Source organism: Symsagittifera roscoffensis, chromosome 7, assembly GCF_963678635.1.
Source record: "Symsagittifera roscoffensis chromosome 7, txSymRosc1.1, whole genome shotgun sequence".
Taxonomy (NCBI): Eukaryota; Metazoa; Xenacoelomorpha; order Acoela; family Convolutidae; genus Symsagittifera; species Symsagittifera roscoffensis.
In genome coordinates, this window is record NC_087068.1 from 44,784,344 (window position 1) to 44,802,204 (window position 17,861).

Genomic DNA, 17,861 nt, shown 5'->3' on the forward strand with positions numbered 1-17,861 from the left:
GGGAGGGGAGGGGGATGTGGCTTACTAGTTATGACCAAATAGAAAAATTACACAGGTATTTGAAGTTATTTTGAATTGAGAGGTATTTGAGATAGTATGCACACTTTTGATAGTTGCCATTGTCATGGGGTGACATAAAGAAATATGCGTGAGATTCGTTGAAAATACGGTATGGAGAGATTCAAATCTTTTAAATGAATATTTGAGGTTATTGATAAATCTGTGATTTGTGAAGACCGGATGACTAACTCAAAAATGAAATTTCAAACTTTCTCAAAAATCTCAAAGACCAAACTCAAAAACGTCGTACAAAATGAAACTTACCAGAGCGTCATCGTTTATGAAGTCAAAACTCTGTACATTAGTTGGATCCCCTGTATTTTCGTCCACATTGTTATCACCTGTTACTAGCACGGACCTCTGCTCACTTAGAAACGTCTTCAGTCTAATCAGCCCGGCGTCAAATTGGGCCAACTTCTTAGAAGTTTTACCTAAAGTTAAGACGGTTTGTCCACAAGGGAAAGGAACAACATACGAGCTATTCAGCTCTTCACAAGGAACCGCTTTTGTACCCCTGTTTAAGATCTACATGCTTTTTTGGCTATTTTCTGGGCTACGAAATGTTGCCTCGCCCTCAAGCAACGAGCACGGATCATGAAAATGAAAATAAAAACATTTTGGTTATCTATAATTGGAACAAACATTAACTTCAGCTGCTTAATAGGATCGTTATTAAAATTATGAACAACAAGTGCTGCTCAAAAACAACAAATTTAGCTAACCTGCTTTTGTCTCAGTAGAACTATTAGCAATTGAAAACATGGCATGAAATTTTCTGATTCTCTGAGTAATTACATAATAGTATACTCTAAAGAAACGACAGTTTAATTGCGAAAAAATTGAATGCATCAAACCTTCGGAGGCAACGAGATCTTTCTCGGCTTGCGCAATCAGTTCGTGTAGAAGTTCGGCTCTGTCGGGAATAGTGCGAGGCAGGTCAAGGGCAAAGCGTGGGAAGATACCTCGACCTCTAACAGTGATTTCAACAGGTTCAAAATGCGACACTTGGATCTAAAACACAAACAAAATCGACTAGTTTCTTAACGAAATCGCATCAGATACAGATTAAACGAACAATTCGAGCATAAATATTGAAAACAGCAATAGTTCAGAAAAAAAAACGAAACATATGAGAAAGTGATTTTTTAAATGTTTTTTTTTTAATACTCATTTTAAGCTCCTCGAGAACATGAAGCCTTTCAATTTGAGATTTCACCCTTTTTCTTCAATTAAGCTTTCGTGACATCAAAAATTACGTTTTATTTTAATAATCAATAATTATTCAGCTATTTTCTCTGAACGTTTTTTTTAAAATTTGGATGTTTACCTTGAAGCTCTTCGAAAAAGCATCCGGCACTCCAGGTAAGAACTTGAACTTGACAGTTTCTGAGCTGTAATCAGTGATAACTCCAGTCGGATTCTCCACAATGGGACAACCCACATACACATTGTCTCCCAGCTGCTCAATTGAGGCACACCTGTAGCTCAGTTCTACTTTGCTAGTGTTTGAGACTACTATTTCACTCTCACAAATCTCGTCCACGCGCTGAAAAAACATATGAACCTTTTTGGACTGTACACTATACTTTGAAATCACTTAAAATACCTGAATGTATATAAGAAGAAATTACTTACTAGGCCTGAATGTTCAACAACACTAATGTATCCGCAGTTGTTATTTTTAAATCAAAACCTTGAATTCAAAATGAAATTGTCTCAGCAATTGCTAAATTGGCAATTTCAGAAATTTCATCTGCTTTGAACTTTTTTGTAAATTCAGGAAAATCCAGTAGATTTTTTTTGTAATTTTGAAACAACAAAAAGTATCAAAAATTTACGAAATAATTTACAGAATGTAATAATAGTAAAAATAAGTTCACTAAAAACTGTAACTTTTTATTGAGGAAACAAACTTAAATAAACACTTTGAACTCGACTATCATAATTGCGTTTTTTGGTCCCAAAAACTAAAACATGGCCAACAGACAATTGGAAAAGAGCCACTAAACGCAAGTAAACAGAAAAAAAAATAAGGACTTACTTTTTAAAAAAATTTCAATTTTCGAATTTCAAATACAAAAATAGATGACCTTTGAACGGCCATTAAAACTCTTAGAATTTCTAGAACAGTTTGTGATTGATACTTTTCGATAAAATTGACCCAATTTGAGAAAACTGAAACAATAAGTAAAATTTTTAATTCGCTTGAAAATCTGAAAGTTGAAACCCTCGTTTGAAACTAGAAGTTCCAATCCTTTTAACAAAGGAATGGAGCTGAACTGGAAAAAAAAAAATCGAAAGTCAAACCGCTAAAACTCACAGCTGCGCGTGAACACATTTTAAGATTTTTCCGAAAAACAAAACGAAAACCAAAAAATCATTTCGACCTATATATGAGTCTGAACTACGTTCATCGATCTTAAATTATTGATTGAACAGAGAACAGAGAACAAACAGAGAACAATTTCAATTTTTGGAAAATTTCATGCAAAAACTAAGAGCACAAAGTTCATGCGCAGGAGTCTTCGAATTTCGCCCGTAAGTTTGAATTTCACAATTGCTTTTTTGAGCACAAAAACTGAAAGAACGATTGCAACACATGATCAAAAATGTCAACTTTTCTAAAATTTGCGATTTTTATCCTTTTTTCTACTCTACTGATATTTGTTTACAAAGAGCTAATTACTTAGGTGCAAAACTGATAGAATGGGAACAAATGATAACAAGACTGCTCGTATCAGCGCTAAGCCCTGAATGTTCCCTGCCTTTTAAGGTCTATGGAGTAGTAATGACAAAAAAAACGATTTTTTCTAATTTGAGATTTTTTTGTGTAAATCATCCCCCACTGCCATATAAAGTACAATGTGATAGATTTCGCTCCTAGTAACAAATCAATTATGGGAAAATAACTTGCTTCAGCCAATTTGGAACGATGTCTAAGACGGATTAAATCTCCGCTTACGCGTTATAAGCGCGAAATATTGGCCAAAACGGCCGTGTTTAAACCCCCATAACTTTACAAAAATAATCACAGGTGAAACATCTTTTCAAATTTAAGCCCAGGACAACAATACCTCTTAAATGATAATTCAAAAAAATTTTAAAAAAATCTGTCAAAAATGGCTAGTTGAAAAGTCGAAATTTGTCTGAAGGAAAAAAAACTACCTCGAGCAAAAATATTCCGCTACTTTCGTTACGAAAGTCGGAACAATAAACAAAACAATTATCCCACTGTAGGAGAAGTAAATTGAGGAAACCAGCCTCTCAGCAATATGTGGTTAATTTAGTTTTTCTCAACATAAAAGAAAATGTTTTTGATTTTAAAAAATAATCTGTTATTTGACAAAAAGGGCGTTAGTATGATGCTTCACTCAACCCTTCACGAGCTTTTTTAATGCAGTAAAATCGACCAAAAACAACTAAGACGGACCGACCTTACGACATAGTTTCTTTCCAATCTTCGAAAGCAGTCGGAACAAAAATACATGTCATACGAAGACGAAGAACTGAATGTTCTGACTACCCCTTAATATCGATGGCAATTTTTTTTCTTCAAGAAATTGTTAAAAACGAGCTGAATAAAAATGTTTTTTTTTTTTGCTTGAAATTTTTTTCTATCACTTTCTTAAAGTACAAAGTGATATATTTTGAGTCTGGAAACGTTTTGACAAGAGCATATTGTTTGCACTATTTCGATTTGTGATGATTCAAATTGTCGCTCATCCTTTTACAGGACGACATATATCGCGCGTTATTTATTTCAATTTGGATGATAGTGACCAAAGTAGTCCCAAACTCAATCTCCTAGAACTTTGCAACAAATGGTTGCAAGCTAAATGTCTTTCGATTTTGAGCTTTGGCTATCAATATCCTTCAGATGACCTATTTAAGAACTTGGCCACAAAATACCAGTAAATATTCTAAATTTGTCCGGAGAAAAAGTCCCGAGCCCAAATATTCATTCACAACAAAAAAGTCGTAACAACAAAATATAACTAAAAGAGACCATCCCTTGCCGCCGTCAAAGTTAGACATAAACAAATTAACAATAACGCCTCTGAAATTACTTTCGCTGTTTAATCAAGTTTGGCATACCTGAAATCGCCAATTGGCTTGATTTAATTGCGCTTCACAATATGAAAAAATGTGGAAGTGATGCAAAATAAAAGGTTTACTGGCGACTAGAAAAAATTACTTAAGTCTAACCTTCATTCTTTTTGCACAAGAAGTTGTTGACAAAAGAGAGACTTTTTATATTGTTTTTGCCTTAAATTTTATTTTTTGAAGAAAGCGCATTTCAAGCAAGCATGTACAATTTCATCAAACTATGCTCAAACAGAGGTAAAAGCAACTATCCAGATAAAACCAATAAAAAACAAAAAGCGGACTTGATACAGTATTGGAACCTGATCTAAACTACATTTTATGATTGGATAAATTAGATATTTTACCAATGTAAAGTATTTAATATTAACCAATCATGATCCATCTAACTAACAACCCACTTATTTGTAAGTGCTGAAGTTACTTGTAATTTCAGCACCAGAGAGATTTGAATTTAACTTAGAAATTAGTTGGACTCTCCCGAGCACTTCAGCAGCCGCAATAAACCAGTATACCCTAGATCTATTGAGCCTAGCAGAGACTAGTTAAACAACCTGAGACTAGATAGTATAAGAGTAAGATTAGGATCGGTATTAGACTAAGAAGTTGCACGAATCTATCCGGCCGAAAATAAGATAGCGTGACGAGCAGACGGTGTACCCTATCCGAAATTACTCTATGAGTTAACCACATCGGTCATAACTCATCTGGTGCGACCAGTGAGGCTCGAACAAGACCTTAATAGCTTAGAATTAACCGAAATAGATTAGAAATTAGACAAAAACATTTAAAAAATGTTATACGACAATAATTTAATCGAAATGTCTCTACGACTCAATAGATCAGAGCCAATATTCCGAACCATAATAGAACTACCCGGAATTGGAAGAAGACCTCGAACCAGAGACGACATACGACAAAGTAGAAACTTGCCATATAGCTATATGATAGTTAGGCAAAAACCAGAACAAACTTTTATATTTAGAATACTACTGGCAATGAATTTAGATTTTCATTTGCAAACATAAAACCTTGAAGTTAATCTTCAAAATCATTTCAGGCGCTAAACAAAATTATTAATATACAATAACGATTGATAAAAAGATCTAAGATCGTTTTCCTAAAACTCTGCAGTAATATACAAAACATGTTTGAAAAATAATTATTGAAAAATAAAAAATAAAAATTAGTAGCATGACAATAAATGGTTAGTAATCATAAATCATCCTGTTGTTCCAGCTCCATCACCTAAAACATAACAGCAATCATAAACCCACTAATATCATCAAAACACTAAATCTTTCCTTTACACACATTTAAAATTTTATTAAAACTTAAATTCACTTAATTTTAAAACCAGATCATCAAGGCTTATCCTTGGATCTTAAATCATTTTCTACTTAATTAAATTTCAAATTTGATCATCAAGGCTTATCCTTGGATCAAACAGAACAACTTTGTTCTCCCCCACCCACTTAATTAGTGTCTAACGACCTCAAACGTCGATTCACTACCCAACCCTTTCTAAAGACCTAAGACTAATAGAAATTTTTAAACAAAACTAATCATTCAAGTTAGGATAAACAGTGAAGAACTTCGGTTATTCATCCTTCACTTGACCCCCCCTCTTACCAGACCCAGGATAAATCTTAGACTTAGTAAGTTTAAAATAGTATCTAACGAACTACTCGCGTTCTAATTATACCTGAACCTTGTGGATCGATTTACTATTCTCCAACCTTGAACACAATCACTACCCCTAAGTAAGATTAAGTAAGTTAACACCTTAACTTATACTAGCCACGAGAAAGTAAAAAATCATTCTTCGGAATCGATATACTTTTCTCTCCAACCCTGAACAAATAGACCCAGGTTAAGCTAACCAAAAAATCGTAAGAACTAACAGTTTAGGAAAATAGAAATCATTTAACAACCTTTTGCATCCGTCATCCTAAACCTTATGTCATTTAAAAACCTAGGAAATAAACAAACAATCGTTTTACACAATTGTGAAATAGATAACAAAAAATACGACCTTGTAATCACACCTCATACACAAACAGTTGGATACATTCGAACAAAACGACAAACACTAAAAAGAAAAATAATAACGAAACAAAGACAAATAACACGAAAAAGATTTTCAAAAAATCGAAACGCATTTTCAGAATCAGAAACCAACAGTTTAGACGAACTTTACAAACTAAAAGAATCAATAGATAAAAATTGCCCACTTCACGATCAATTATATTTTTCTGACTCAGAAACAACTTCAAATTCATCAAAAAGAGGAAAAAGAAGAATAAAAAAGCAGTATAAACACAAACCAGTACATTTATACAATTGGAATCAACCAATTCGACACATTAATAATTACATATTAACAGTCATCGAACGAAAAAATGAGCTCAACGCACACCCCAGGTGAAGAAAGTCCAGATGATGATGAAATCTTTCCTTTTATAGTAGATGCAACCACTGATAGAGGACAGCATATATTTTGCAAAAATTTACTATTAAATTTATTTGAACCCGGAATCAGTCCATGTAAAACAGAGTTCCCAGATGTAAAAACCAAAAGACAAATCATAGACCACTACTTAAAAGATATATGCAACATAACACAACAGTATGGAATCTACTCCATAGAATTCACCTCACCAAACCATAATAATAGAAAATATACAATTCAAACAGACGATCTTGATTTAGAATTTTCAAAAGTTTTTTCAGAATATATAAAAAGCATCCAATATCATAACTCACAAAGAGCAAACTCCATATTCACCAATGAAGTTTTCGCAATAATATATAGTTATATTTCGATATTAGAAAACGAAATCCCAATAACAAATGTCTCACCGACAGAAACATCTAAACATTTGAAAGTACGACATGAAATCACACTACTCTCTAGTTATTTAAACATCATTAAAGAAAATTTCACGAAAGACGACGTTTCACAACATACAAAACACGATCTACAAAAAATTTTGGCATGGTTCATAATAGATTATTTCACACACAATATTGATTTAATTGCACAAGCAAGAAAAAATTTTAGACCCCAAAACTCGAACGATGATACCGCTATCACAGAACAATCAGATTATGTTTGGGACCCCGAATGGTCTCATCCCGCATTTATAAGCTTCCCACAATCAATCTCAAGTCAAGCAATAAGTACGATATCTTACATAAGAGATTATGTAAAAGTAATACCATTAACCATTGATGCAACACCATTAAACTATAATACATTTTTGCCCGATACACAAAATAATAGTTTAAACTCTACAGTTATACACAATGAAAACCTCAATGGAACTAGGAATCTTACTCAACAAGATATCCAGACACCATCACACTTCATAAATGAAGAAATTGTACACACAACAACTACACAACAAAGTATTTCACCAATACGCCCAAATTTAACAACACCAAGAAATACAAATCCTTCACAAACACAGGTAACCTTACAATCAACCGTTAAACCTTCGGTTGCTCCTAAATATTCACATATGGATTACCAAACATACAGACCCATGACAATACCATCAAAAACACACAAAACATTCACTAGAAACAACTTTGCAGACCATAATTATAATTATACACATCCATCAAAAACATATAACCAACCACAAAGAAATTTTAACCAATATACAAGATCTCGAAATTGGGATAACCCAATGACCCAACCTAATTCAATAAATTTCCAAACAAATCCTCCACAGGATCACAGTGAAAATTACCCATTTTTTCAACAAAATAAAAATAAAAAACAGACATCTTATCAAATGGATTATTTATCCTCAGATGATGATTTCTTACAACCAGATATATTTGCACCAAATACTCAAGAATATCGTAGACAAGGAATACAGAGAACACGTACAAATCATAGAAATTTTTCTCCACAACCAATAGATGCACAACATCAACAACCAATTCAACAACAAAATCTAATTAATACACAATCTTTTCAACCAATTCAACAACAAAATCCAATGACTGCACACTCGTATCAAGCATCACAAATGCAAAATGAAATACCACTCCCATATTATCTCCAACAACATGAAATAACAAGAAACCAACTTTCAAATTTTTCTCAAATGCCAAATGCAGCAGAATCATTACAAATGACAATGAATCCATACCTTATGGGTGGATCATCAATAACATCAAACAAACCTTTAATGGTTTTCACAGGAACAGACCCTGAATACTCTGTAGAAGATTATTTAAATGCAGTAACAGCAAACCTGATTTTAAATATTGGACCTGAACCAATTAATACGCCACTACATCAAAATTGGATACATCGACGCACAGCGTTAATACAAACAACCTTAGATGGCGCAGCCCAAAAATGGTTTTCAGTACTACCTCTAGAAATAAAATCAAACTGGAAAAGGTTTACACAGGAATTTTCAAAAATGTTTGACTCCGAAAGAAACAAACAACAACAAAGAGTTTTATGTAATGAAATTCGCAGATTACCAAACGAAACCATCAAGCAAATAGCAGTACGAATCGAAACACTAGTTCGAAAAGCATATTCATTAAATACACACGACTATAAAAACACAAAGATGACAGAAATCTTAATGATGACCTTAACACCACAATTAAGGAAAATAGCAATAAAAAAGAGAGCATCCCATCCTTCTTCAATTCGAGAACCCGATTTAGATTTTCGAAAACTAGTAGAAAAATTAGAACAAGCAGAAATCACGATGAAACTAGAAGAAACGGAAAATCTGAAATTACAATACGTTAACAGAATTGAAACGACTCCCACTAATATTAATAATATACAGGAATCAGAGACAGACCTCGTTGAAAAAATCACTGAAATACTCAATATTTACGAAAAGAACCCAAACTTTAAAGGCAAACCATCTTTCAAAAAATGGTGTAATTATTGCCGACGATACGGACATAGTATTTCCGAATGTAGACAAAAACAGCAAGACAATCAAAATAAACCTCAAAAATATAAAGAACCAAATAAATCATTCTATCAATACATGAAAAAAGATCAAAATCTACCGAACAAAACAGTCTACAGCAACAACAGTTCAGGAAAACCACTCCCGAACAATACAAATTATACAAGAAATCAATCACCATATAACTCAAGTTATAGAGGAAGATCACCAGAACGAAGAAACACGCATAATTCATCACAAAATCACTACAATAGACCAAATAGTCGAAATAACTACTCCAGATCAAATTCAAATACACAACGATTTGTTTCTAGATCTAATTCCCAATCAAGAAATAACTACTATCCAAACAACCAATCACGAAATTCATCATACAATAGGAATAGAAACTACTCCTATAATCGAAATAGAAGTTATTCAAACAACCGAAACCAGAATTACCCGAACAATCAATCAAGGAATAACTCATATAATAGATCGAACTATAACAGACCAAACAATAATTACCAAAACAGATCGCGAAATAATTCACAAAATCGACACTCAAGTTATAATAATCGTTATAGAAATTATTCCCAATCACCACACCGGAATAATAATAACTATAATAATTCTAATAATCGCCACAGAAGTAGTACACCTAAACATCAAAGACAAATCAATCAAGTACAATCTAACCCAGAAACAACATCAGACCCTCCAGGTATTGATGACACAGTAACTGATACGTTACAACTCAATCAAATAAACTGTACATCATCAGATTCAGAAAGTGATACTGAAAACACTCTTTCTATCAATATGATAAAAGTCGAAAATGACTATGAATCTGTCATATATGAACAACCCTTTTCATCACACATATATGAAAATCAATCAGAATTTCTTCAAAATTATTACACTACACCCATAAATTCCACACCAACGACGCAAGAAACAAATGAGATTAACACTACAAATCAAACCAATAAAAATACCAAAACAAAATGCTTGAATACAAACCACATTTATCAAAATATACAAAAAGAACAACCCAAAGAAAAAATTTGGACAATACCATTTCTCTTAGAAAGCCCAAGAAATAAAGAATTTCAACCACCAGACCTTGAAATAGATTTTTTAATTGATTCAGGAGCAGAATCAAACATAATAAACATCCCCACATGGAATGAAATAAAAACTTTACACCCAAAGCTAACACCTCTTGAAACCTCCAGTAAGTTAGCAACAGCACAAGGATCAACATTGATAAACTACGGAAAAATCCAATTATTTCTCCTCCCCACCAGAACAATGGAGCAAAGCAAAATTTTAAATAAGCCATTTAAACAAATATTCCATATCACTGACATTAAATATAATATCATTGGAATACCATTTATTTCGAAGTATATACCAACAATTAACATACTAAATAGTAAAATATTAATCAAAGATAAATATACAAAAACAAAAGAAACATCCTTAACATTTTTTCAAAGATTAAATAAACAACCACCATTCTTTTCAAAATTCTACCCGATATTTAACCAACAAAGAAAACACTTGAAACCACTATCAGGAAACATCTATAATTTTTCAATCAAACAAGTTCACCAATATGATAAAGAACAAAACAAACAAAAATTTTATATGTCAGAATTTGAATTCAAACCTATTCACAAATTTTTCAAAATCACAATCTCATCCATAAAATATTTGAAAAATTCGAATTCCGATATCATTTCCTTACATGTCTATAATAACACACCTTACCAAGTAACATTACCTTTAGGACTTTTAGGATATTGTGAAACCAACGCTACAATATCACCAATACACGAAAAAGCCTATCGCGTAAATAATATACTCCAATTACTAGATATTTGCCAATCTACAATTCTTAATGAAGAATTATCTATAAATAATATAATAAGTAACGAAAACAGAAATACGGATTATTTCACAAAAACTCCATATTTCAAACCTACATTCAACATAAGTAACTACACAGAGGACCAACAGAAATTTTTAACAATGTTTAATTTCCAACATTCACAAATAACACAAGACGAATTCGAAAAATTAGCCAAACAGCTAATTAAATATTCATCAGTCTATGCAACATCAAAATTCGATGTTGGAAAAATCAGTTCATCACTACATCTCCCGTTAAAACCAGACGCAGTTTTCAAAAAACAGAGAGCAAGTAAAGTACCAATTCACTTACATGATAAAGTGAACAGATTACTCGAAATTTTAGAACAATACAACATTATATCACCAGTAAACAAAGAAGAACAACCAAAAGGCAACACATTTATCAACCCTGTTATCATTCTAGCTAAAGGAGAATCATTAAAAATCGTTCTCGATGCTAGATACCTCAATTCACTTATAGATGAATCAAAATGTAATTGGCCCATTGAACCAATACAAGTTATTTTAACAAAAATAAACGGCAAATACTTTACAACCGCCGATATGAATAGTGCATACAATCAAATGCCACTAGATGAACAATCACGACGTTTAACACAATTTGTTATCGGAAACCAACAATATGAATTCAACCGCTTATTCTATGGAATATCCATAGGACCAGCAGCATTTTCAGCTTTTATGAGCAAAATTTTTAGACCACTAATACTCAAGAAAAACGCAATCACCTATTTAGACGATGTTTTTATGCAATCACAAACAAAAGACGAGATGTTCAATGTTTTAGAAAAATATCACCAAATACTTCAGAACGAAAATCTGAAGGCCGCCCCCGATAAATCACACTTCTTTTTGACAAGAGTTAAATTCTTAGGACATAATATAGAAAGAAAAACAATCACTCCATTGAAATCACGCATTGACGCTATTCAAAAACTTCAACCACCAACAAATAAAAAGAAAATCCAAGAATTTCTTGGTATGTTAAACTTTTTAAGTAAATATGTTTATAAAATGCAATTATATCTACGACCATTTTATAACATCCTTAGACAACAAAATAATTTTGAATGGAACACAGAACATCAAACACGATTTGAAGAAATAAAGAAACTTTTAACTGAACAAATTTCAAACACAATTCCAGATTCAAATCAACCATTTTATGCAATGTGCGATGCTTCGAACTTTGGCAACGGTGCAGCACTATTACAATCACATAATGGTACAAATAAAATGAACCTCATATCAGCAAATTCTCGATTATTCACTCAAGCAGAGCTACGACTCTCAACTCTAATGAGAGAATGTACAGCCATAATATATACACTGACAGAATATGAATTTCTGATACTTGGATCAAAACATCCAACAGTTCTATTCACAGACCATAAACCAATCATCTTTCTCTTTACACAAAAATCTAACCCAAACCACCGAGTTTACAGATTTCAACTAATTCTAATGAAATTTCCAAACTTACATATAGTTTGGACTGCAGGAAAAAATCTTGCATTACCAGACACCTTAAGTCGAAATACACCACCTGAATTACTTACACGAAAAACAACAGTTGAAATACCCAAAAACATAAAATTCTACCTTGCAGAAAACGAAACATCACCCCGATTGGAATGCAAATATGCAGTAAAAACTGATATTGAACAATCACAAATAAATAGTTTACAACATTTCCCACTTTATTTAGATTGTCAAAATAATCATTATGAAGTTGATCTACTTGGAACATCAACTTTCAAACCAATCCCATATTCTCAATGGATAAAAAATAACACCCAGCAAAAACGAACAAAACAACACCCGCCTAAAAAAGACCATTTTCCACTAATTGAAAAAGAAGATTTAACTGATAAAATAAATTTATCAGGACCACAAACAAATGATTCAAAATACACAATAAATCAAGTTTTTGACATTCACGACCCACTTGATACAATACCCTTATCTAAATTCGAAATTGAAAACATTTTTCTCCCTCCAACAGAAACAATTACAATTTCAACACTGAAACAATATCAAAATCTTGACCCGATAATTAGACAACTAAAATCATGGCACAAATATAAAACTAAACCTGTCAAGGCAGATTCAACCATTCTAGGAAACAAAACACTCCTCCGATACTTTCGCAAATTTAACAACACAACAATTAACGAAAATACAGACCTTTTAGAGTATAACCTGAATGAATCTACAGTTCCATGTCTCCCTTTAAGTATGATTCTTATAGCTTTTAATATTTCACATACACAAAATATTAAAGGACACTCTGGATCAGAAAAAACATATTCAAATTTTATACAAAATTTTTACTTTCCAAATGCACCAATTTGGATAAAAGTACTATGCAATGATTGTATAGTATGTCAACTAAATAAACCTTACCCAAATCAAAAACAAATAGCACAAAAACAAGATTTTAAAGGACAAAGTTTGTACTTTAATCATCGTATCTCATTTGATACCAAAGGACCAATTTCACCCTCATCCGAAGGAAACTCCTACATTATGGTAATTGTTGACGCATTTACACATTATGTAGCACTTAACCCAGTACCACATTGTAACGCTTATTACGCTTACACAACACTCTATGAACACTGGATAGCAAAATTCGGACTACCAGAAATTTTAGTTACAGACAACGGTACAGAATTCATAAATAATGAAATTATCACACTATGTCATTTATATAACATTAAACACAAACCACGTACATCTCATGCACCTTGGACAAACGGCTTAGTCGAAGGTATGAACCGTTCATTACAAGAATATCTTAGATGTATCATCAACGGAAATGATACAAAATATACCGAATGGTCAGCAGATGTAAAATTATTTCCCTTAGCGTATAATTCACAAATTACGACAACTTTAGGAATGTCACCATACGAAATGGTTTTTAACCAAAAGCCACGCAAACCAATAATGTTTACAGCAAATTCTCATAAAAACGCACAAGGTTATTGTCAACCAAATAAAGACTCAATTTGTTATAACCTACCTTTACATACACACGATGAAGATCATTTTCATCACCCACAAATTCTTAAACTAGCCTCCGGTACACACACCGAATGGATTCTAAATAGAGATAAAAAACACAATGAAATTTATCAAAAAATAACAAAAAAGTTATTACAAAGACAAAACATTAATGAACAAATCAATTCACGTTTTACACCAGCCTCCGAATTAAAAATTGGAACATTTGTTTTAATACCTAATTTTAATACTCAAAAAGGAATTTCTAAAAAATTACAACCCCTTCGAAAAGGACCATACCAAATAATTGCAAAACCCACTGATGTCACATATAAAATTACCGACTCAAACAAAAAAGAAATCGTTCAACATCGAAACAACCTATTACCTTATTACCCAAAAGAATACGCACTCCGCGAATTAACTCAATTATATTCTTTCACAGGATTAAAAATCATTCAAAATGAACCACATCTGAAAAACACAGAACAAAATGATAACCCCACCGAAAATCAAAACACAAAACCAATCGCCACCAAAAAAAATACACAAAACCATAAAGAATCCCCAAAACAAAGAAAAAATAGAAAAATGACCGAACAAATAATACCCCAAGAACAAATCGACAAATCAGAAAATAGAAAAACAACAAGACTCCGAAATCAACCACGTAAAAACTATAAAATATTCATCCCCCAATCTAAAATTTTAAAGAAAGTGGAATTTCAAAAGTAATTTTAACATTATACTTCACTATCTTGAAACCTTCGAAACATTTTTCATTTACATTTTTCAAAATAACATGCTGACAAGTACGTAATAATTCTAGTTCAAAATAGACCAATAGGATTCATCCAATCCGTCACTTTCTCTAACTCAAACTAAGACCAATTAGACGAATCATATAGAACTCCAGGCACATCTATAACTATAACTTTACGACCTCCAGGTCAAAAATAAGCAAACCACTCCAACTTGACAACTAAAATAAATATCACCATAATACCGTACCCCTCCCTTATCTAATAACCCAAAGATCAACAATATTTCCCCAACTCAGACCACGAATACCCCCAAAACAAATTTGTTAACTTAGCCTAAAGTAACAAAATGAACATTTTAATTAGCCTAAAGTATAAAAATCTCACCATACCCCGGATCATTTGACAAACAAAAATAAAGAAAAAGACGACCTCCCGATCACCATGAAAATTGCCCCCAACAATTTTTTACAAAACTCAACCCACTTGTCAAAAAACCAATAAATAATCCGACCACACTAGAAAATCGCCTCGAACAGCAAAAAATATTCGACCAAGAGATCATTTCTTAAATGCTCTTCTCTCAATCAGTTACTCAAATACTCATAAATTTTAAACATTTTTTTACAATACTTGAAACCTTTATAATATTTCTTTTTGATATACTTGAATCTTTTCTAATAATCCTAATCATTTTTTGTAACATTTTTTTAATTTTCTACACTATCCTCGAACTATTCCTCCAACTTTCCAAAACCCTTGATTATATCCACAGGTACGATTCATATAACTTGTCTAAATGATACGAAAAATTTTCAGTAGAACTGATATTTTTTTATTGTTTGTAATTTTCATAACATTTTTATCATCCCTCATTTTGACAATATGTAAATGTATAAAGAAAGCAATCTTCACATTTGCCCTAGCAACAATCCTTCTAATTCTTTTTTTGGAAGAATATTATAATAAACATAAACCTTCCCACTAAAGTAACAATTCAAAAATCCATCAAAAATTGCTACCCAACAGTCACAGAATCAGTCTTCACCGACATCATCCCAAGATAACCCAACACCACCTTCAACTACTCAAAATCCTCAAACATCTACACGAATTTCTTTTCAAGACAATCCATACACTTTTGAAGAACGACATGCTCGTTTATCAGAACCACTAGAACCAGTTCAACGACAAGCACCTCTAAGCGAACCAACATATAACCTATACCCAACACTACCACAAGAACTAAGTAGAATAAGAAATCCTAGTCAAAACCAAAATACAGTCGAAATAAATAGACAAATTATACATCCTCGACGAAACAGAAATTTTCAAACTCCCCGAGTTCATTTTGATATACCTCAATCCCCATCACAAAACACTCCAGAAAACCCCATTGATATATTACCAGAAACCCCTACGCTTCTTTCACAACGTAGCACCTCAAGCCTACCATCAGATTACTTAGGTTCAACACCAACATCTGAACAAATACGTGAAAATCCCTTTAACACCCCAAACCAGGCATCACGACTACCATATTGGACAACACATTCATTTACACAAGGTGAATTAAATTTAGTCAATAATCCAATAGATATTTCTACGGATACAACAACATCCTCATCACTACCAGAAACATTATCACTACCATCAACACCATCAATAAGCCAGATTTCACCACCACCTTTTAACTTAAATTTTCCAAATAATCTCTACGCCAGATATCGAGAACAATCATCAATAAATATTCCTTTAAGACTAGATTGGAATACATTTACAGCACCTCCACCATTATTTGGACAACATCAAGAAAGTAACCGCCTTCATAACTGGGCACTTAATAGATTACAATATCGCCAAGATATTCACAACGATATCCGTGATCACAATATTCAAATACTCCAACAAAACAGTTTACAATTAAAGTTTGAAATCACAGTTAAGTTAAATAATATTACCCAACATCCCTACCCATTAAATCCACCTAACATAACAGCTCAATCACTACCACCACCGTTTATAACTACTGAAGTAATATACAAATACGACAGATATACCAAAAACACAATTGGCTACATTACATTTTATAATCCATACTCAGGATTATCATACACATGTATATTCTAAAATTATTAATTTTTCTCCAACTCCTTTTTCTAGTAATCTCAAATCAAAACATAAACCCTTCCCCTCGTACAGGACCACAAGATTTATTAGTAACACATTACGATTGTGAAGAAAATGAACAAAAAACACTACATAAATATGCAATCAATCAAGTATCACAATGTGAAACAGAACCACAAGCTATAGAAACCACAGATGTAATAGCAACACTCTATTCAAAAGCCCGAGCAACAACAGTTACAGGTTATAAATTCACAGCAACATTTTCCGAAAAGAAAGTACATTGTTCACAAGTCTCGAACGGAAACAAAAACCGACTTGACCATGAATCATTCTATCAGAGTAATATAGAACGTCTTTTACATCTCAATCCCGACGATTGTAAAAGTGAATTACTTAGACTAAACATCACACAAAATAAAAACTCCGCAAGAAAGTTAGTTAATTTTCAAGTTTTTTCAGACTCTGTACATCAATCACAACTTGAAAGACACCAAGGACATATAAAACTAGACGAAAAATACCCGTATAACGGCGCACACGGACGATTAACCTATGACCTACACGATAAACATTGGATACCACACATTGGTATAAATGACCCATCAAACTGCAAAGCAGACACAAAAAATAAAGGATACCAAGAAATAATGTTTTTCGATTGGAAAATACAACTCGAAAAAATACAACTATCACGAGATTTATCAGATAATACAATGATCTATCAAGGAATCCGATTACCTTGTAAAAATGATCAAGGTTATTGCGACCCTACAACGAGAACACAAGCAACCATTGTTTGGTTCCCCGAAGATACATGTACAACATTTCAAGTAGCAAAAATACACGCTCGTATGATAAAATTTCACGAAAAATATTTTATACAATCAATTCCATATGAACAAGTCCATCCATC

The 17,861-nt window shown here is 32.5% G+C and overlaps 1 protein-coding gene across 1 annotated transcript in view; it reads right to left on the bottom strand.

Annotated features, from left to right (window-relative positions):
* Window positions 1-17,861, bottom strand: part of LOC134851192 (hydrocephalus-inducing protein-like) — a gene marked incomplete in the record, with an annotated part of 215,673 nt that overhangs the window by 157,398 nt on the left and 40,414 nt on the right. Inside the window, 3 exon segments of the mRNA XM_063867161.1 lie at window positions 325-491; window positions 915-1,071; window positions 1,388-1,606. Coding sequence (XP_063723231.1) covers window positions 325-491; window positions 915-1,071; window positions 1,388-1,606 — 543 coding nt within the window.